The sequence below is a fragment of the Xyrauchen texanus genome, chromosome 8, assembly GCF_025860055.1.
Source record: "Xyrauchen texanus isolate HMW12.3.18 chromosome 8, RBS_HiC_50CHRs, whole genome shotgun sequence".
Classification (NCBI taxonomy): domain Eukaryota; kingdom Metazoa; phylum Chordata; class Actinopteri; order Cypriniformes; family Catostomidae; genus Xyrauchen; species Xyrauchen texanus.
Window position 1 is genome coordinate 40,572,743 of NC_068283.1, and position 22,603 is coordinate 40,595,345.

The 22,603-nt window shown below is 37.5% G+C and overlaps 1 protein-coding gene across 1 annotated transcript; it reads left to right on the plus strand.

Moving 5' to 3' along the window:
• The first annotated feature begins 2,538 nt into the window (after positions 1 to 2,538).
• Positions 2,539 to 21,940, plus strand: zgc:158403 (tetratricopeptide repeat protein 39A). Its single transcript, XM_052131266.1, is given in 19 exon segments — positions 2,539 to 2,760; positions 3,872 to 3,970; positions 5,925 to 6,056; positions 7,431 to 7,489; positions 7,652 to 7,719; positions 10,704 to 10,768; positions 10,949 to 11,048; positions 11,168 to 11,233; positions 12,829 to 12,937; positions 13,068 to 13,135; positions 13,297 to 13,356; positions 14,063 to 14,224; positions 16,906 to 16,997; positions 18,176 to 18,296; positions 18,461 to 18,572; positions 19,596 to 19,710; positions 19,864 to 19,980; positions 20,770 to 20,791; positions 20,793 to 21,940. Coding segments are annotated over 19 exon segments (1,689 nt in total). The 5' UTR covers positions 2,539 to 2,725; the 3' UTR covers positions 20,880 to 21,940.
• The last annotated feature ends 663 nt before the right edge of the window (positions 21,941 to 22,603 follow it).

Below are 22,603 nucleotides of genomic sequence, written 5' to 3' on the forward strand. Positions count from 1 at the left end.
CTCTGTGGAGAGAGGAGAACCTTCCAGAAGAACAACCATCTCTGCAGCACTCCACCAATCAGGCCTGTATGGTAGAGTGGCCAGATGGAAGCCATTCCTCAGTAAAAGGCACATGACAGCCCATCTGGAGTTTGCAAAAATTCTCTGGTCTGATGAAACAAAGATTGAACTCTTTAGCCTGAATGGCAAGCGTCATGTCTGGAGGAAATCAGGCTCCACTCATCACCTGGCCAATACCATCCCTACAGTGAAGCATGGTGGTGGCAGCATCAGGCTGTGGGGATGTTTTTCAGCAGCAGGAACTGTGAGATTATTCAGGATCGAGGGAAAGATGAATGCAGCAATGTACAGAGACATCCTTGATGAAAACCTGCTCCAGAGCGCTCTGGACCTCAGACTGGGGCGAGGGTTCATCTTCCAACAGGACAACGACCCTAAACACACAGCCAAGATAACAAAGGAGTGGCTTCGGGACAACTCTGTGAATGTCCTTGAGTGGCCCAGCCAGAGACCAGACTTGAACCCGATTGAACATCTTTGGAGAGATCTGAAAATGGCTGTGCACCGACACTCCCCATCCAACCTGATGGAGCTTGAGAGGTCCTGCAAAGAAGAATGAGAGAAACTGCCCAAAAATAGGTGTGCCAAGCTTGTAGCATCATACACAAAAAGACTTGAGGCTGTAATTGGTGCCAAAGGTGCTTCAACAAAGTACTGAGCAAAGGCTGTGAATACTTATGTACATGTGTGGACGACATTCCTTTTGGCAAAATCGGTATACGTTGACCAAAATTTTGAAACACTGGGCCAAAGCGGTAAGTGTTGTAGTGCATATGGACATGTGTGAGCTCCATTTATTTCCAGGAGAGGTCACCAAAAGCTAGTGAAGCAAGTTGCTTTCAACTTTACAGGATGTTATACAAGGAAGAGAAAAGTATACATTATAGTTTCTATCCCCAAACCAAAATCTTATTAGTGGAGTAGAAGAGTGATGTTACAGGGAAAATGAAACATCCCAGTCATGCTTGTCATTGATTATTCAAACGTGGTTTCTGCCTGGCATTTGAACCCTAGTCTCAGACACAGCTGATGTGTCTGAACATGCAACATGTCTGATAAGAACGCTGCATGTCAGCGTGTCGGCATACAGTCGCAGATCCTAGAGTACCAAAAATATTGTTAACATAATGCCGACTTCACATGTGATCATGTTGTTTAAATGGACGATACGCCTTTAAGAGCCGTCAAGCCCCCCCTGGTGGAAAACAAGTTTAGTGTCTCATAGTAAACAGTTATTAGCAAAACTTCTGCTCTACCGCCCTCTACTGGTATACACTCACTGTGACACCATATGCCATTGTCCCAATGCATGATGTCTTTTAAGGAATATACAGTATAACGTATACAAACTTTAACCACGAGGATACCATGCATGTTGTGTTTCAAACAAAAGTAAACTGGCTACTGTTGTAGGCTACTGATGCTAGAGATAGATCTGACAAATAACAATTTATTTTATAGCCATAGGCCCTCTAATGTTTTATAAAAGGGTGTTCATTGTTGTGCTTTTTTAAAATGATCTTTATGCTTTGAAATTTTATTTGATATGCTATTTATATGAATGCTTAGATACATGTTTAACTTAACCAGCCCTTTAAAGGGGTTTTGCCCACATCTGAAATATTTCTAAAATGTTTCTTTGTGTATTTGAATCGCACCTTTGAGCATGGGAAACATTCCTGTCGAATTTAACAATTTTGAAGATTTGTAGGAAATTTAAGCATGGACGCAGCTAATTCAGAAAAAAACTCTTCCTTGTGTTTTATTCAATTCATTTAATTTAATATTTTTTTTTAATGTAATTTAATTTAATACAATTTAATAATTTAATTTTAATTGTAATTAATTTTTTTATTTAATTTAATTATTTAATGTGATTTATAATTCATTGACTGGTCTATGGGGATGTTTATTCTTTTTCTTAATGTGTTTATTTAATTTAATTTATTTTATTCAATTTATTTTTAATTTAATTAAATTTTTATTTAATGTAATGTAATTTAATATAATTTAATTATTTAATTTCATGTGATTTATAAATATTGACTGGTCTATGGGGATGTTTATTCTTTTTCTTCATGTGTTTAATTTAATTTAATTTGTTTTATTTTAATAAAATTTGTAATCTAATATAATTTAATTATTTAATTTAAATTTCATGTGATTTATAATTCATTTGTAAATTGACTGGTCTATGGGGATGTTTATAATTTTTCTTCATGTGTTTATTTACGTAATTTAATTTATGTAATTGTATTTAATTTTAATTTAATTTAATTTAATTTTAATTTAATTTAATTGTATTTTATTTTATTCTGCCTCACCCCACCACTAGATGGTGCTACTAACTCCTGTCCCTGTGCAGTGGAGTTGTGTTATTAAACATGCCTTGAGCAGCAAGGAGGAGTCAAAAACTGTGTTCTCACATCACACACCTACTTGTGCCAAACAAGCATTTGATTGAACAGTATACTGATCTATATTCACTGCCAGGTTGAGCACTGGAGTATTAAAACATTCCTAACCAAAGCAGCATCTTCATGCACAGCAAGTGAATTTCCACTAAGATCTCTGGAGACCCTAAAGAAGCACTTATCAGGGAGTTTGAGCACTTTAAACAGGTGTTTGTGTGGCCACAGCGCCCAGAAGAGGACAAAAACAAACCATGTCCAATGGGAAAGATGCAGCTCTTTCAGAAAAGTAAGTATGGACACTTTACTTCTGTACATTTCTATTGGAAATATAACATGAATAATGAACAGTGCCGGGTAATGCTAAGTTTGTAATGCGTAAGTGTTTCTTAAAGTCCACAAATGGCTGATTCACTAATTTTGTATTCAGTTCTAGCAGTTCATTTATCTCTCCCTATCACATTTTCACAGCTCTTCCTTCCTTGTTAGAGTCTAGAGTCTGGTTTGAGCTCAGCAGCTCATGTTCTCAGATATAATGAAATACTATCCCTGAAAATAATGCTTTAGAGAAATCACTCACAATCATGCTTAAGTGAACTTACTCAATGTAGTTGACACATTCATGTTCTTATGCAGTAGTAATGCTGCTCTCCATGCCCAGTGTGTACTCTGAGCAAACATGAAACACCTTGACTAGTGTGACAGTGTGTAAGAAGGCTAGAGAAGCCTTTAACTGATTTGTAAGTCATGTGTTTTATTTGATCCAGTTGTCAGACAGAATACATTTGTATTTAAAGCAACCGGAGAACTGTATCTCTTGAATGGAGAACCCTGGTGTGTTTCCATGAATAGATATTTGCTCTTTCATTTAAATTAGCCTTTAAACAACAGGCTCAACCAGTTGACATTAATTAGTCCTGCTAAATATATCTTCAATGGTCAGGCGCTGCAAAACCCAGGTAGCATTTATAATTTATAAAGGGCACTGTTGACAGGTTTGAGTGATTCAGTGGCTTTGGTTGTACAAAAGTATATTTTCTTTTACAAGAAGTATTCAAAACATATTCTTTGGTTTAGGGTTTGGGTTACAGTTGGTCTATAGTAGTGTCAGACATGTATATCAGCCCGTAACTGTGGCCACTTGTGTCTAATGTCAGCTCCAAAATCTACATCACTATTGATAATCGCTCCAAACACATTTTCTGCTTTCAGACATTTTAGTATTTGGTAAATGTTGTGTACAGTAAGCGTTCGTTTCAGCATTTCTGTGTACATATCGTTTGCTGTCTTTAATTATAGGTATTGTGTTGTCGTTGAAAAACAACAATCCGCTGAAGTAAATAGAATTAACTTTGTTTTGTTTAGATGAGTAAATGTGTGCATGTGTGTGATTGCTCCAGACAGATGCCTCTACAGGCCTGTCTTGAAGAATGCATGGAGGCCTTGGATCTGTTCCTCAACAACCACTTTAATGAGAGTTTGGAAAAACTACGACCACGGTGAGAGAATTTCTTTCTTTCTTAAAACGTAACATTTTTATTTCTTTCTTTCAAACTTTTACAAACGTTCTTTTCCTTCAAACTTTCAAATTTCATTTTCAACTTTTTCTTTCGAACGTTCTTGCTTAAAATTAAAACTTTTTCTTTCTTTCAAACTCTATTTCTTTCTCTTCAGTCTTTTGAACTTTTAATCAAACTCATTTTCTTTTTATTGTTTTATTTATTTAACCTTTATTTATCCAGGTAAACTGTTTGAGAACCACTTCTCATTTACAAACACTTTCTTTTCCTTCAAACTTTCTTTCGAAATTTCTTTTAACTTTTACTTTCAAACTTTTACTTTCAGACTTTTACTTTCAAACTTTTACTTTCAAACTTTTTCTTTTGAACTTTCTTTCAGACTTTTAAACACTTTCTTTTCCTTCAAACATTCTTTAAAACTTTCTTTCGTAAAACTTTAAACTTTTTCTTTCTTTTCGATCTTTCGAACTTTCAATCGAACTCACTTTCTTTTCTTTTCTTTTAACCTTCTTTCAAACTTTATTTATTTAAAAATGTATTTCATGCTTTCTTTTGAACTTTTTTTCAAATTTACTAACTTTCATCTTTTCTAAACCTTTTTTTGTTTAACTGGTTTACTTTCTTTCAAATATTCTTTCTTCTATTCAAACTTTATTTTTCAAACTTTCTTTAAAACACTTTCAAACTGGGTATCTCTGGGTATCTCAGTGAGTATTGACATTGACGACCACCCCTGGAGTCGCGAGTTCGAATCCAGGTTGTGCTGAGTGACTCCAGCCAGGTCTCCTAAGAAACCAAATTACCATTGTTGCTAGGGAGGGTAGAGTCACATGGGGTAACCTCCTTGTGGTTGCGATTAGTGGTTCTCGCTCAATGGTGTGCGTGGGAAGTTGTGTGTGTGTGGATCACGGAGAGTAGCATGAGCCTCCATGTGCTGTGAGTCTCCACAGTGTCATGCACAACGAGTCACATGATAAAATCTGCGGATTGACTGTCTCAGAAGTGGAGGCAACTGAGACTTGTCCTCCGCCACCCAGACTGAGGTGAGTAACCGCACCACCACAAGGACATAGCAAGTAAATAGAATTGGGAATTCCAAATTGGGAGAAAAGTGGACTTTCTGTCTTTGGAACTTTTCTTTCTGTTATTCTCAGGCTTTTCCTTTCCAACCCCTGAATGTCTTGTAGTATTTGAGTCATTTTAATAGCAGGTGAGGTGTTGATTAAAGGTGTGGTACTTCCAAAGCTCATGTTGAAATAATTTTTTATGATGTTGTAATTTATTTTCTTTTGCTGCTGTAAAATGTGTAAATGTGAAATAGTATTTCAATACCAAATGTCCTGCTTGGTAGCCTGTTTAATTCCTATGTCATTGCGCCAGGCAAGCTCCCTTCTCCAGGATGCAAGGTGTTTACTTAAAACTCACACCCTCGTGCCTGACAATAGTCCTGCACACAGACAGATCTCATTAATCTATAGCTCAGAGAGTAACTAAACATACACCGGGAAGAACACCAGATGCTTAAGAGGCCCCAACCCTCCTCTTTATATACTCTGCCCACAGGAAGTGCATAATGCTTGGGTTCAGACTTGAAAACCTTTCTATTAGAGTACTTGGACAGTATTCTGCTGGGGAAGTGTAAACACTGTGTATCAGTAACGTTGTCAAAGCATTACTCTGTTTGTTTGAGGATCCCAATCAGCCTTACGCAGCAACATTCGCTCAACCAATTGAATGCAAAATGATGCTAAATAGATTGAAAACTGTGTTGTCCATGTGTGAAGCGTGTCCTAATTGCTAGGCCACGGCTCCGACATAGAATTTAGTTATATGCCAGAAACATACTTTACATGCTTGAAAATGTCACTTTAGTCTGCTTTGTTACTGTATTTCATGGTGTGTGTTTAAAAGCATACATTTTGATGTATTCTAGGTCTAAGGAGAGCATGTATCATGCTCTGATCTATGCCACAGTATTAGAGATGCAAGCCATGATGACCTTCCAACACGATGACATAGTGCATGCTGGGAACACGATGAAGCGTGCTCAGGAGGTGTGCCAGAGGTATCAAGAGATCACAACATACAACATGCAGGATCTGTTTCTTTTGTGTCATTAAGAAGCCTTAAACCTTTAGGCAAATGGGGTTATTTCCATGTCAGCTAACAGAAAATTGCCTGTGTTTGCATAGAGATCTGCAGTAACAGTATGAGCTGGAAAGACAGAGCTGGTCATATCTAATGAGTAACAGTTAATCAGTTGTTAGTTTTACTGACCTTACATAATGCTAAGCGGCCTGGAATAGATGCATATATGTCTATGCCTGTTACACGATTCTTTACCCATGTTATGATATAGCACTTATCCAGATGACTGTGTGTGTGGTTTCACCATAGCAACAGTTACACCTGAATTCACTTTCGGTTTGCTGAAGGAACAGTGAGTTAGGTTTAGTTTGACAATGATAGAACAAACACAATCATCATTACAGAAATCCCTTTATATATATATATATGCTGTGATCTCCTAAAGTCCTCCAAATATCCTTCTCCTAGGAAGAAGTGATGCAAGTTTGTACTTAAGTGTGTTTAAGCCTTATCTGTTGTCTTGCGACACAATGAGAGACACCCTGTAAGCACACACAAATCTCAAGACATCATTTGAAAACATGTATTTTATCTGCTCTATGTCGTTTTGTAATTCTAAAAGGAAGCATTTTAGAACATGTATATAGTGTAGTGCATCCGTTGGGCTCCGGAAGTAAACATTTATTAATTAATTGATTTTTAATGAGACCCTTAAAACATTTGAAGACAGACCACGGGCTCCGAGGTTGTCAATTGATAGCATATGCTTCTGCTAAAATCATGTTTAAGCAGAATTCTTTGTGAAGAACTACACCACCCATGATGCTGGAGAGAAAATATACACCAATTAGAGAACACTGTGAGCAAAGTGCACCAAAAGAGCTCTGCAGCGACCGGCCACCGCCATTACACACTGCTAATGACGCATCGCAGTCGTTCTCCCTACACTCTCAAAATACCTATATATTTGTATGTATATGATATTGTTTCTGCACTTATAATCGGCAACTTGAAATCTATAGTTTTATATTTTTCCATAATTCTTAATACGATTTCGTCATTTGCAATGCTTTGTGGGATATGTAGTTCATTACCCCATTAATTAAGTTGTTAAGTCTCGTACCTTTGTCTTAATGTCTGATTTATTCTCCCTCAAATGTGCTAATTGTATCAGCCTGGTAAACAGCAAAAAACAATAAGGAGCAGTCCTGGAGTGATGCACACCGGCTGCATTGGCGATTTTAACCAGCTCTTGCCATTTTTGTATTATACATCAGCCGGTGAACCAACTGTCGGCAGTATGTGGACGTACCGTCTGAGAACATTTCTTCAGTTATTATTGCTCTTTCAGATTCCGTAAGAAGTCTGGTGGTCTCGGGAGCCGAGGAGCAAACGATGATCTCTCAGAAGGTGACATTTTTTGATTATTCCTATTCAGCCCAGCATTAATAGGCAGTACAGCTTCATGAACCGTTTACATTTTGTGTATTGTGTTTCGGTTAATATCTATTTTGCGATGAAAGGTATTAGAAACGCTTTCAACCAACTGTCTTTTTGTTTAATGTGTTACAGAGCAGCTTCATGCTGAAGTGTGTTACGCTGAGTGTTTGCTACACAGAGCTGCTCTTACGTTTTTACAGGTTTGACTCACATTTCCAGACCAAAGTCTATAATGCGCACACACACATACACACACACACACACACACAACCTCAGGAGGTTAATTTAAATTTGTGCATGTTGGTGTGTTTATGACTTAGTCTGATCTAGAGGTAGAGTGATATATCGGTTTTACCAAGTAATCGATAGTGTCGATAGTTGCTTTTTGGAACTATCCGTTATCAGTGTAGGATATTTAGGGTCTTGAAGTATGAGCTATGGACTAAATTAAACTGTCCTTATTGTACCTTATTAGGTAATGAAATGTATAACGGAATTAGTCTCGTTCGACAACCATTATAAATTAGATAAATATCAAATAACTATTTGTCTTAATAGATTCTCCACCATTATCGTAATCGTAATACAACGTCTAGTTGTATCAGCTCACAATTTCTACTGTAAGGAATTAGCTTTAATAAGTGTGGAGTGATATTATTCTCATGGCTTATTCAAAATAATAAAACCCGTTTTTAAGTACAGCTTAGAAGCGAAATCTTTCAGAAACAGGGATGAGATTATTTATCAAAATATACCACAGTCACATCATCTTTGAACACAGACAAACTTTATTGCTATTCTAAACATAAATCTAATCTAACATATATATACATGAGACAGGTTGGTGAAAAGTGACAGAATGTGAAATAACTGATCAGTACAGTGAAGATGAACTCTACGGAGTCTGTTGACAATACCTAAAGAACCATTTACCCTTCTTTGAGTCTACATCGATTTGCTATCGGATTACCCAAATTATTTAACTAATACACCAGCACTTTGAGCACAATATTGGAGATGTACTTGCTTGTCTTTGTGGTGTTTCCTTGCGTTCTTTGTGTTGCTTGTTTCTTGGCGCTTGATCGAAAGTTCGTTCCGCCGATGTGTTTGACCTCTGTATGATCGAAGTTTTATTGTCTGTATGAATTATGGGGTTAGCTTTGAAGCGAGACCTCATGGGTGTGTGAACCATATAGAGTGATGAGCTTTTTCGGGACGTCGAGTCCCAAGCTTCCTTGGGCCTCACATGGCATGGACCTGGCAGTCAGCGGAGCGACAAGACGAAGCACGTGCAGGTAGAAGAGAGGAGAGCCGAAGGAGGCAAGAGAAGAGAGGATGAAGAGTGTTTTCTTCCTGTTTGGAAATATTTGAACTGAAATTGGCCACATCCCCAAAGGTGTCCTGCGCCAACCAGAAGTGACTATTCAGAATTGCATGGTCAACTAAGATGTCTTTTCCGACAGTCGATTTATGGTCCTTTGTTCCAGAGACTTAAAAATCTCCCGTTCAAAAATAGTGCATATTTAATCATGAGCTTTAATATCTTGAGAATGGTACAAGAGACATGATATTCATTGTCATCAGCTTTCTCTGCATACGCCAGCGAACGCTTGCATACTAAACATGACATTTGTTTCATGGACGTTATACAGTACGTGTAGGTAACAATACGTGAAAATCCCTGGTTACAAAATAATACTGGTTAATTAATTGGTTATACAACACGGATAAAACATTACACACATTTTAAAGAGGTATAATCATTAATTTGGCAGTTATACAAGTTACCACAGTTCAAAGCAATTTCAGAATTACCTAGCAGGACATTCTGTACATTCTAGAGGGCTACATTTTAGGTGTAAAATGTTCCTGGATTAAGATTAAATGTCTTGGTGTTCGAATTGTGCAAATCGGATGGTCCTTGTGACCTTACACAGAACAGCCTGGTTTAACTTCTGTGTGGGGGTTTCAGCCGAAGGCCTGTGATTTATGACGTTGAAACATTCCAAACTGAAAGGCTGGGTTTTTCCGTAGATTCAAATCATGTTGCTGGAATTCTTCTGCATATATAATCTTACTTCAGCAACAGTCTTTGCCAATAGTTGCATATATTGTTTTCCCCCTCAAATTAAATTTCTGAAAGTATCTAATCAGCCAATCATATTCACATCAACCATCAGAATGGGGAAAAATTTTATCTCCATGATTTGGACCACAATTTGGATAATTGTTGGTGCCATATGTGCTGGTTTGAGTATTTCAGTGACTGCTGATCTCCTGGGATTTTCACACACAACAGTCTCTAGAATTTACTCAGAATGGTGCCATTCTTTCGTTGTCCGTTTCTGCATATCATAGCGCCGTTTTGTTGTCTGTTCTGCATAATGCAGCAGCTCATTTTAGCTTAGCGCGGCCCATTCGGCACATTTCGCGGCCGACCCACTGGCCCGCTCTGTTCTCCCGATGGCCAGTCTGCCCCTGATCGGCTCCAAAGTGCGTCGGCCCACAGGGAAACCAGTCCAGCCCTGCTCCTAGACATAATATTTTATTATTAAAAGAATCACAGTGGCTACAATTTCTCCGGAAGTGACGATTTTGTTCTTTTGAACACTTTATTCGAACATTGTTTTTGGAATATTATGTTTGTTTTTATTTTTTACATCAATTGAATTGGCAACTTGGATGGAAACATAGAAACTGACACCCCTTGGGGATTTGCTGTATCTAAAACGGTGCCAAAATTTTGGTTGAACAATACACTTCTTTTGGGATTTATTTATTTTTTCATTTTGGACTTTTGAATCGTTCTCGAAATCTAAAATGAAAGCTATCATCTGATTAATAGTTTATCTGCCTTTTCCACCTCTTTAGTTATCGGTCGACCTCTAGTCTAATGTAAGACATGGGTTGGCTTTTCACACTATACTTAAATAAGGTGCTTTAAAAACCCTAACAGTATTAAACTACTGCACTATGGACATGAATGATACCTCAATTCATGTGGCATGTTGAGGAGAGATGTTATTTTCCTGTGATTTACAGCCGATTAAAAATATGTCATGGACTAAACCTGAGCCAGATCAGAGCTAGCACAGTACCGTGATTTTTCATGGCAAGCATCATTCTGATTTTATTCAGAAAATGTTTAAAATTGTGTTTGTTCTGTTTGTTTGTTTGTTGACAGGATGAGAACATGGTGAGTTTTATCAAAGGGGGAATCAAAGTTCGAAACAGTTACCTTATTTACAAGTAAGTCTGTAGAAATGAAGAATTTCAAGGAAGTAAAGCAATTCTGTCTTTTCATTGTGTGTAAATGAGCAAGGCAATCATCCTATCTTAGATTTCCATTTGTGTTACCAATATCTTGTCCTTGTATTGAACTGTTCAGCCAGTATATCTGCTGTGAATGACATCATAATTCTCATGTAGGGAGCTGCACAACTTCATCCAATCAGATACCTCTTTCAAAGGACCAAACCACAGGCATCTAGAGGGGGGAGTCTCTTTTGGAATTGGGGCTTTTAACTTGGTATGTTCCACTCTTGCGTTGCAACATTGCATCTATATGAGATATATATATATATATATATATATATATAAACCCATTTCTTCAGAATGTCAATCATTGTTATTTACTGTGTCACGCAGACTCTTTCACTGTTTCCTGCCCGGATACTCAAGTTGCTGGAGTTTGCTGGCTTTTCTGGGGAAAAGGTATTGTAATGTAAATTTGACAAAATGACAAAATTAAACATTTTATGAAATGCAAAAAATAAAACATTTATCTATTATAGTTAATTTTATAAAAAAAAAGGTAATAAGAAAAAACAAACAAAATAAGAAATAGTGGTTTTAATTTTTTTATTAAAATGTAAAAAAATATTAATTAATAAAAAATAAATAATTATAAAATAATAAATAAACACGTACAGTATACTGACATTTTACTATTAAAAAATGAATAATTTAACCATACATATCTGTGTATGATTTTATTTTTAAATATTGTTTGATTGTTGTGTTAACTTTGAATTTAAATTTAAAGGTGCACTCAGTATTTTTTCCCAACATTTAAAATGTTTTATGTCTAAGGAAATGGTTTGTAAATTTGAAAAATTTATAAAATCATGAGCACTCACATGGGATGAAGTCTTCAGTCCTATCAGTAACCCCACAAAAGGTGTTTTATTCTACATGTTGCCCCTCATGGGGGCAGCCATGTTAGAATCACATGACCAGCTGAATACTACTCTCTTTATCTCAGTAACTGCCCAGTTTTTGGACTTTTCACTCAGGGAATAAATGAATCCTGGCTGAATATTAATTTCCACAGTGGCAACTGTAACCGTGTTTGATGCAGCCTCCAGGCCACTAGGTGTCAGTGCAATCCAAGACGACCTATTAAAAAATACTAGTGTGCACTTTAGAATTTTTTTTAAAAATAAGAATTGAGCCTTTTATTAAAAGTAAAGTTTTTGCATATTGACACGTACATTTGAATTTATTTATATTTATTTTTATTTTCTCCCCAATTTGGAACGGCCAATTCCCAATGCACTAAGTCCTCGTGGTGGCGTAGTGACTCGCCTCAATCCGGTTGTTGGAGGACGAATCTCAGTTGCCTCTGCGTCTGAGACCGTCAATCCGCGTATCTTATCACCTGGCTTGTTACCGTGGAGACTGAGCGTAGGTGGAGGCTCACGCTATTCTCCGCGGCATCCACACACAACTCACCACGTGCCCCACTAAGATCGAGAATCACATTATAGTGACCACGAGGAGGTTATCCAACGTGACGCTACCCTCCCTAGCAACCAGCCCAATTTGGTTGCTTGGGAGACCTGACTGGAGTCACTCGGCATGCCCCTGGATTCGAACTTGTGATTCCAGGTGTGGTAGTCAGCGTCTTTACTCACTGAGCTACCCAGCCCCCCTCCCCCTCCCCCTCCCTTCCCTTTTTTTTTTTTTTAAATGATAATTTAATTATTTTTTAAATTAAACTTAACTAAGTAATTTAAATGTAAAATTTTAGAAATGCCACATTTAAAAAAAGGAATTTTGCATATTGACACTGAAATTGTTTCAATTATTTTCAGATGATTTTTTTATTATAGCATAGGCCTACGTCTATTTGTGTGTGTATATAGATAGATAGAAAGATAGATAGATAGATACATTTTATTTTATTAAATAATAAAGTAAATAAATAATATTTATATAATATAATATTTTATTATGTATGACCTTGTATAAATGATTAAATATTATAATTGTATTCATATTTAATCAGTATTTGTATATATGTGTAGGAATTTGGCATCTCTCAGCTGTACACAGGTGCCATCTCTCACACCTTGCGCTCAATGCTTTGTGCTCTGCTCCTGCTCTGCTTCTACACGTTCCTCTCATTTATATTGGGTAACTGCTCTTCATCTATACCATGAAGTGTTGGTGTGAATTTATTGATATACACATTTCGTATTGGTACATATTGTTATTTCTGATAAATGAGAATATAATTATTCATGTGAATGTATTATTCATGTAGGTACAGGAGAGGGGGAGGTAGAAGAGGCAGAGAAGCTTCTGAAGCCATTTCGACTGCGATACCCACGTGTACATCTCTTTTACTTTCTTTCTCTCTTCATCTTTATTATTTTGTATTTGTCCTTCAGGCCAAAGTGTGTGAAGATGATTCAGTTTAGTACTTGTAAGTTTGTGCTCCTGTTTTACTTTAATTGGTGTTTTTGACGCTCCTGTCCTGATTATCTCTCCAGGGAGCAATTTTCCTCTTCTTTGCTGGTCGAGCAGAAGAGATCAAGGGCAACATTGATGAGGTATGAAGAGCACATTTACCAGCACACTGGAATACTGAAGTATTATTGATGTTTTGTTGCATCTGATCACATAGCATTTCTTTTCATGCCTTTAAATGACTTTAAACTAGATATGCACCGATTGGCTCCCTATATTTATCGACCAATTATTGACAAAATTAAAACTATTGGCATATCGGTTATAACAGATATTAAAAACCAATGGTTTATTTATTATTAATTAGTAACACAGTTTGTAAAAACTCCAAAATGATAATAGCCACAAGATGTAGAGGTGTTGGCACTCGTAAGTACCTGTTATATTGATGTGGAAAAACTGCCACGAATGGATGTGACAGTTGTGAAAGCTGAACTTAGCTATAGGCTATATGATGAGGGAAACCATCCAAAATGCTTTGAAACCAGTAGACTTTGACTTCTAAGACATTGGTATGTCATGATATGGTATTGTGTGAGCAAGCGGCGCCCTCTAGCGGCCTTGATGGCATTATCAATTATATCAATGGACCCTTTTCACACTTCTGGGTTTTGAAACGCTGAAGGATTCATGTGCCGGCGACACGCACAGACTTCACGCGTACCGTGCTAATGACGAAATTAGCATCACGTGCACTGTTCGAGATGTTCTGGCACTCGGAAAGCTGAAGTATACTTTGGACTTAACAGTAACTAACATCATTGCATTGTTGTACCTTGGTGTGTCCAGGCAGTGGGACTGTTTGAGGAAAGCTGTAAGGCGCAACAGGCATGGAAACAATTCCACCACATGTGCTACTGGGAGCTGATGTGGTGTTTTACCTATAAGAGGCACTGGAAGATGGCGTACTTCTACGCAGACCTACTCAGTAAGGAGAGCCGCTGGTCAAAGGTGAGACCGCTGTTGACAAATCGCAAAAATGGCAAGAGCTTTCAAATATCACAAGCTCAATCTGATTGGCTGGATTTACACTATTTCAGGGAGTCAGGACGTACAGGTTTTTATCAGTCTGTCATGTTTACAAGGTACCAGGTTGTTGCTGTGAAGGCTGGCAATCAGATGTTACTGTTTCAATCCTCAAAGCAGTTATCAGCCATGAGTCTTTACTATTTTGCCTTCAAGCAAGTCACTTAAGGCCGAATCATACTCTACATTAGTATATGAATGCAGACACTTCTATTTACGCTTTCTTAAATGTGTCAGACTGCAATTGATAACTTGAGTTGCATTCTCAATGTTTGCCACAAGGAGCGCTATAGTGGACATTTGTATGATTGTCCGCTTCTACAGTGAGTTTTCTGCTACTGTCATTTCAACCAACAGTTTGAATATTGTTGAGAAAGTAATTTTAAGTCAATATATTCATAGCAACTACCAGAATAATAACAAATCTAGTTTAATGGCAGACTTTTGAAGGTAACTTTATCGCCCCCTTGAGTACCGAGGTTTGTTGCCGCCACAGTCATGCTAAAACGCCCGTCGTAAAGCATGTTCAACCGAACCGTGTGTTGGCAATGCATTGGCCAAGCACTTGCATCTGCATACTCATGTTTGCATTATGTCTCTGGCCTTAAAGCTTAAGGCTAGATACACATTAATCCGGATACATTTGAAAATAATGTTTGTGTCTGCGAAAAACTCTCCGCCCACGCTGCTGTTTTCAAATGATTTCCAAAAGTTGCTCAGCTGCATGAAACTTCATGAAAGTGGATGGCATAAAAGTGGATAGCAGGCACAACAGCACTGCTACAATGTGGGCCGCTATCTTAATGGTTTTGGGTTGAATGGATCACATAACTGCGTCACATGAAAACAAATACGTAATCCTTCTAGAATATCTCCATTTTCCCTGCCACATTATGGTAAATGGTCTGCACTTATATAGTGCCTTTTTTTGAACTTAGCGGTGTTCAAAGCGCTATACACTGCATCTCATTCACCCATTCACACACACATTTACACACACCAATGACAGCAGAGCTGCCATGAAAGGCACTAGCCTGCCATTCAGAGCAACTTGGGGTTCAGTGTCTTGCCCAAGGACACTTCAGCACGTGGAGTCGTGCGGGCCGGGAATCAAACCACCACCACTTTGATTAGTGGACAACCTGCTCTACCACCTGAGCCACAGCCGCCCCCACTACAATGCAACAAATAGTTAAAATCTCAGGTTTTGCTGGACAAAAATGCACCTCCGTGTGGACTGATGGCTAAAACGTAGAGAAAAAGATGCGCTTTCAAACTAAAACGTATTCGTGTGGATGTGGCCTAAGTGTGTAATTTTTAGCCACCAAACTGGCCAAGAATTTGAACTAGAATCTCTGTTTTCAAAACCGATTCTAGAAAACCCCGCCCATTTTCCATTGGTTGTACAAACAGAAAGTCCCACTCCAAACTCACACCATAACTTGAGCCAATGTTGCTATCTTGGGCTGGACAGGTTGCTTAAACAGAGCAATTTTGATAGCGCCACTGTTACACTTTTAGTTGAAATCAACCTACAAATAGCTTCTCAACTTTAACCCAAAGTTACTCCAGTGAGACTGAACCTGTAATCCAGTTCATGGTGTCATTCTATAGCAACATCGCAGTCACCGAAACTAATTGCACTGGTCCTAGTCATAAATAAAAATGGTATTCAAAAGGAAGACTGATTGCAATGCAATTATGTGTACATGAAACACCCATTTGTTTTTCTAATGTTATAGTTTGGTTGTCTAAGGTTGATTTGTGCAGTTGCCAAGACATCTGTCACAACTCTTTTGAAGTGGCCTCCACCCAGAATGTAAATCGTGTGTAGGATTTTATTGCATGCTTGTGGTTTGTGTGCATTCAGCACACCTGTCAAATAAATAGCACTTGTTGGGGCATTTCCTTCAAATTAATTCAATTGAATTAATTCAGCCAATAATACAGTGTTTCATTCTAGAGAACATCTCTTTATTATAATTGTTTGGATGATGCTTGAACCCCCGACCTACTGGTCAGTAACCCAGAGCCTGTACCGTTGAGCCACAACTGTTAAAGTATGTAGGAAATCAGTTACATGGGACAATGGTATAATATACAGTCTTTCAGACCAATCAGAATCAAGTATTCCAGAGAACCATGTAATATTAACAGATAATTGTTGTAAGAAGTGTTGCAATTAAAGTTCTGTCGTGCTAGGCATCAATTTCTCAATTATTACGTGTTCATGACGTTTGATGAAATGTTCTCAACCGTTTCAATACACTATTTCCCAAATGAACGTTGTGGAGTTACTCAACAATAATCTTAGCCAACAATTGTGGCATTAACGTAGTAAGAGTTCCTCTTTGAGGAAAAAATTATGTCCCTATAGGTGTAAAGTCTGGGTTTGCAATATCCTTTTTTTTTTAAACGAAGATAACATTCGTTTTGTGTTATATTGCAGCGGTTAAATAATGACTGTTGTGTGTGAGAACGGTAGTTGTGCAAATTGGCTTTGTGGTCTGATGTCTTGGCCGGGGTTTGTTTGGGCTGGATGGTTCTGTAGCTAGTTGTGTTTAAGTACATTGCACAGAAGGATTAATGTAATATTTCTCTCTCAGGCCATGTACGTGTATATGAAGGCTGCTTATCTCAGCATGCTTCCAGAGACAGAAGCTCGGCCGTTTGGGGATAATGAGGTGGATCTCTTTAGGTAAATACACTTGCATCTAATTAACTAAGCATATTAATAAAATGAAGTGAATGATACAGCAAAATGTCTTTGTGCCTTTGTTTATTGTGTGTGTGTGTTAAAGGGATAGTTCACCCAAACATTATCACACGAATGGTACATTTTTGCAGAATATCCTGGCCACTCTTTTCCATATAATGAAAGTGAATGAGGACTGGGGCTGTCAAGCTTCAAAATGAGAAAAAGAACCATAACGAATCATTCAGATAAGTGAATAACAACTTAATTTTCAGTCTGTGACTCACACAAAGCTCTTGAATGGCTTCTCAAGACTTGAAAGTCTGATCTCACTGTAAATTCAGTTGACTTTTCTTTGATAAAATCAGTCTGTGCTTACCGAAATGTGCAACACTGCCCCTACACGGGCACGTGTGAGCTCCATTGTCCACAGAGGGGCGCCAAATGCAGAGTTGTGAAGTGGGTTATGTGTACAGTGAAGAGGAATACATATTTTATAACTTGTACCCTCCAACCCAAACCTCACACCTTAACCTAACCATCAGTGGAGTAAAAATTTAATGTTGGAGGAAAAAAATGCCACCTCCGTATCATGTTATTTACTGATCGTGCGAACGCTTTTACTTCCTGGTTTCAATGCGGGATTCGAACCCGGGTCTCCCACGCTGCTGACACATTGTGTTTCCGGTCTCACCAAAAAGGAAAGTAAACATGCTGAAGCTGATGCAAAAATGTCTGATAGGAGATGCCGCTTGTCGTATGTGAGTTGGAATAATGTGGCCGAACTTTCAGAAGCAACTCGCCAACTTCCCGCGTGATCGTTTTGAATAAAACGCTTAAGCTGTATGAACCACTGCTATGAAAACTTGAAATAGCTTTTTGTTTTTTGTCATTTTAAAGCTTAACAACCCCAGTCCTCATTTACTTTCATTGTGTGGAAAAGAGCATCTATGATATGCTTCAAAAATACACCTTTTGTGTTTAACAGAAGAAAGACCTTCGTACGGGTCTGTAACAACATGAGGGTGAGTAAATTATAACCGAATTTTCATTTGAGTGAACTGTCCCTTTAACATGGTGTGGTATACTGAGCTTAACAATTAGTTGATGAATGGACGGATGATCTTCAAGATGAAATTAAGTCATTCACTTCCTGACTCCTTTATTTCTCTGTCTCTCAGACAGGTTCCGACATACAAACAGAAGATAGCAGGAAAATCTCTGCCCACAGAGAAGTATGCCATCCGTAAAGCTCGACGTTACAAAGCCAGTAATCCAATCAAACTTCCTGTTCCTGTGCTTGTAAGAATATCATAGACACCATTCACTACTGTCAATGTTTGTTTGTTTATTTATTTCACTAGGCTGATTGTTGTGTCCTAAAGACAGGACAAAATGTACCATAACATTCATTCTGAAATGTTATATTCAAATGTTGTAGGCTGATAATCTGCTGCATATTTCAGGAGATGATGTACATGTGGAACGGGTTCTCCATGATCAGCAAACAGCCAGAGCTCACAGACGGGATAATGGAGACACTGTTAGAGGTAGAGCGCACCCTACAGGCTGCTCCAGGTAATGCAACACAAAGTCCTCTGCGTATTAAATGTTGAACTCACATTAGTATTGTTTTGGGCATATATATTTATTTAAGTAGTGTCTGTCTGTCTGTCTATCTGTCTGTCTGTCTTTCTCTCTATCTATCCTTCTGTCTCTCTATCCTTCTATTATCTTCTTCTCTTCTCTTCTTCTTCTATTATCTTCTCTTCTTTTCTTCTTTTTCTTCTATCTCTTCTTTTCTTCTTCTATCTCTTCTTTTCTTCTTCTATCTCTTCTTCGGAAATATGTGTAGGTACACACTTTTTTTTTTTATTCTTTTTTTTTTTTAGCTTTATGCATTTATATTTAATAACAATGCATTTCATTTTGTTAATAATTAAAAAATACAATTTGATGGCATTTTGTTATTAAATGCATTTTTTTTTGTGTGTGTGTGTGTGTGTGTGTGTGTGTGTGTATATGAACAATGAGGCTATAGACAATAAAAAAGTCAATAGAGATTTAAAAATAATGCAAGGGTCAATAACTTCAATCACACATAAAAAAACTATTTTCAATAATGTCATTATATCCATCATATTATTTCTTAAATTAGAGGTATTTCTAATTTCTAAAAGCACCCTTAAAATAAGTTATTAATTTGACCAGGGGTTTGAAAACTTTTTATGCCAAGGACCCCCAACATATGATGATCCCCTTGCAATTTATTTTAACCACAAAATTATTTATTTGTTTTTATTTCTTGAGGTGATTTCATTTCATGATTTCTGACCAGTCTTCAAAAAGCAGAATGAAATAGTCATCATGTAAAAAATTCAAAACATGTTTTACACTTATTTTCTGTGAAACTTTCTGTGGACCCCCTATGGCTTCTCGTTTGGCCCCCTGCTTTAAGTGTTCCCATAAGGCACCGAAACAGATTCTCCAGTCAGGGCACCTCTAACTTCATCACCTAAGCTCCTTTTGAATATACTGCTTAAATTGTACATAATAATGTATAATATACTGTGTAGAATACACTTTGTTCTATTTGTGTAGAGAATGAGTACACTGTTGATGACACATGTGTAATCCAGCTTCTGAAAGGGCTGTGTCTGAAGAACCAGGGCCAGATGCAGGCCGCAGAGGACTGTTTCAACCAGGTTTACACCAGGCTAGTGTTTCACGCACATGCTAATGTATTAAAAGGATTCCCTATTTACTTTTAGAAATATTTGTCCTTCTCCGTGATGCCAGTGCAATGCATAAATAAACAGATTTTGTTTGTTTGTAATGTTTTTTTTTTTTTTTTATGCATCTTTTACAGTGAAAAGAAGCTGAAGTTTGATCATTACCTGGTTCCTAACGCTCTGTTGGAGTTGAGTCTTCTGTATATAGACACGGGGAGGAAAGAGCAAGCAATCAAACTACTCAAGAAAGCAAAGTGAGTCGTATACCTGCAAGAATAAAACGGATGCCCACTTAAAGGTGTAGTTCACCCAAAAATTTAAATTCTCTTATAAGAACAAGAATATTTCAGCTCTGTAGGTCCATACAATGCAAGTGAATGGTGACCAAAACTTTGAAACTCATATAGCATATAAAGGCAGCATTAAAGTAATCCATAAGACTTCAGTGGTATAATCCATGTCTTCAGAAGCAATCCAAAACTCCTTTTTCACTATACTTCTCGCCATTGCAGTCTTTAGGTACAGTCATGATTTTAATATAGATTTCACTTTCTAGTGCTTGATTAACATGCTAGATGGCACTAAAGGAAGCGTAATCGAGGAAGCGTAATCGAGCTTGAAATCTTAATCGCAAAGGAGACTGGTGATGGCAAGGTTTATAGTGAAAAAGGAGTTACATTTAGGTCTGTTCTCACTCAAAAACTGATTGGATCACTTCAAAAGACATGGATTAAACCACTGGAGTTTTATGGATTATGTTTATGCTGCCTTTATGTCCTTTTTGGAGCTTCAAAGTACAGAGCTGAGATATTCCTCTAAAAATCGTCAATTGTGTTCAGCAGAAGAAAGAACGTCATACACATCTGGGATGGCGTATGACTTTGGAGTATATGATGAGAGAATTTTCATTTTTGGGTGTACTGTCCCTTTAAGATTCTATTTTATTCCTATATTTAAGTAGTGTGAGTTGATTACAATATTAGTGCATTGCAAATGCTGTGTCACGTTGATCCCTATGCACTTTTTTTTGTGACTCATGCCAGGAATAACTACAAAGAGTACTCTGATGGAGTCTCGTACGCAGTTCAGGGTCCATGCGGCCCTGACCAAACTTAAAGCTGACACAAATGACCAGGATGAAATAACACTGTGAGGAACGAAAGAATGATCCTCAGAGGACCGGAGCCTGGAATCACGTGGTCACTTTATTGGAAGAAGGAAAGACTAGAGATTAACCGTGTCCTCCCTGTATTCGTCTCGTGGTTCTGCCCGTTTCACACTTCCATTAGAGGGTTTGGGCAATATTATAGAGGGGTACATTGTACATTCTCCCCTCAGAAGGCTTATGTGCTGAATTGTTGTTCATTTTAGTGAGATAGCAGATAGTTAGGGAGAAAACATTTTTCAGATGTAAGCCCGGTTTTAAGCTCTTGTTTGTTCAAATGTAATAAAATGTACATTTTTAGAAGTATTACAAATCATATTGATGTTTTCTGCTTTTTGTCAAGTCTGAGTCCTGTACAGGTTTAATAAGGGGAAAAGTAAAGGACTGGAAAACTGACCATGTTTACAAAAATGTAGACAAAGCATTTTTACACACTTTAAGTTCTAAATATGATTAAAACAAGTTGATAATTGCTGTATGGAATTATACAAATACAATCATATTTTAAAGCAATAATAAACTATGAATAATAAATCATGACCTTACAATCAACATGCATCATGAATATCCAACATGTCAAAGCGTGTGCCAATGTTAGATATTAAGTGTGCATTTTATTTGAAATGCATTTAATTAGGTATATTTTATTTGAGAGTTGCTAGTGATTTATCCAAATGATGATCTAAAAGTTCTTCATTTTAATTTAATTAAATTATTAGTTATTTAGTCATCACAACAACAGGATACAGCAAGAATGACAGATAACTACAACATATAACAAACATCTGCTCCATGCATTTCTACAGTATAACAGTGACCTCTAGAGGTCAAATTAAAACAATCACGTGGGATTTGCTGTATCTACATCTTTCATCATTGACAATATTCATCCATCTTTTACTTGCACTCCAAAGCATATTTTTTTTTTTCCAATCATATTTTTGTTATTATAAAGAAACATTTGACTATATATAAACATGTTGCATCATAATACACTGTGTCTTGAAAAATAAACCTGATTCCTCATTAAATCTCATCTGGTGACGTGTGTGTGTGTGTGTGTGTGTGTGTGTGTGTGTGTGTGTGTGTGTGTGTGTGTGTGTGTGTGTGTGTGTGTGTGTGTGTGTGTGTGTGTGTGTGTGTGTGTGTGTGTGTGTGTGTGTGTGTGTGTGTGTGTGTGTGTACACATGTGTATGTATACATGTGTGTATGTGTATATGTGTGTATATATACACACTGAAACCACTGACAGGTGAAGTGAATAACATTGATTATCTCATTACAATGGCACCTGTCCAGGGGACAGAAGCAGGAAAAATGGGCAAGCGTAAGGATCTGAGCGACTTTGACAAGGGCCAAATTGTGATGGCTAGACGAGTATCTCCTAAACAACAGGTCTTGTGGGGTGTTCCCGGTATGCAGTGGCTAGTAACTACCAAAAGTGGTCCAAGGAAGGACAAGCGGGGATCCTGCGACAGGGTCGTGGGCGCCCAAAGCTCACTGATGCACATGGGGAGCGAAGGCTATCCCGTCTGGTTCGATCCCACAGAAGAGCTACTGTAGCACAAATTGCTGAAATACTTAATGCTGGTCATGATAGAAAGGTGTCAGAACTGGACCATGGGACCATATTTACAGCTCTGGAAAAAATTTAAAGACCACTACAAAATGAGCAGTTTGTCTAAATGTACTATTTATAGGTATGTGTTTGA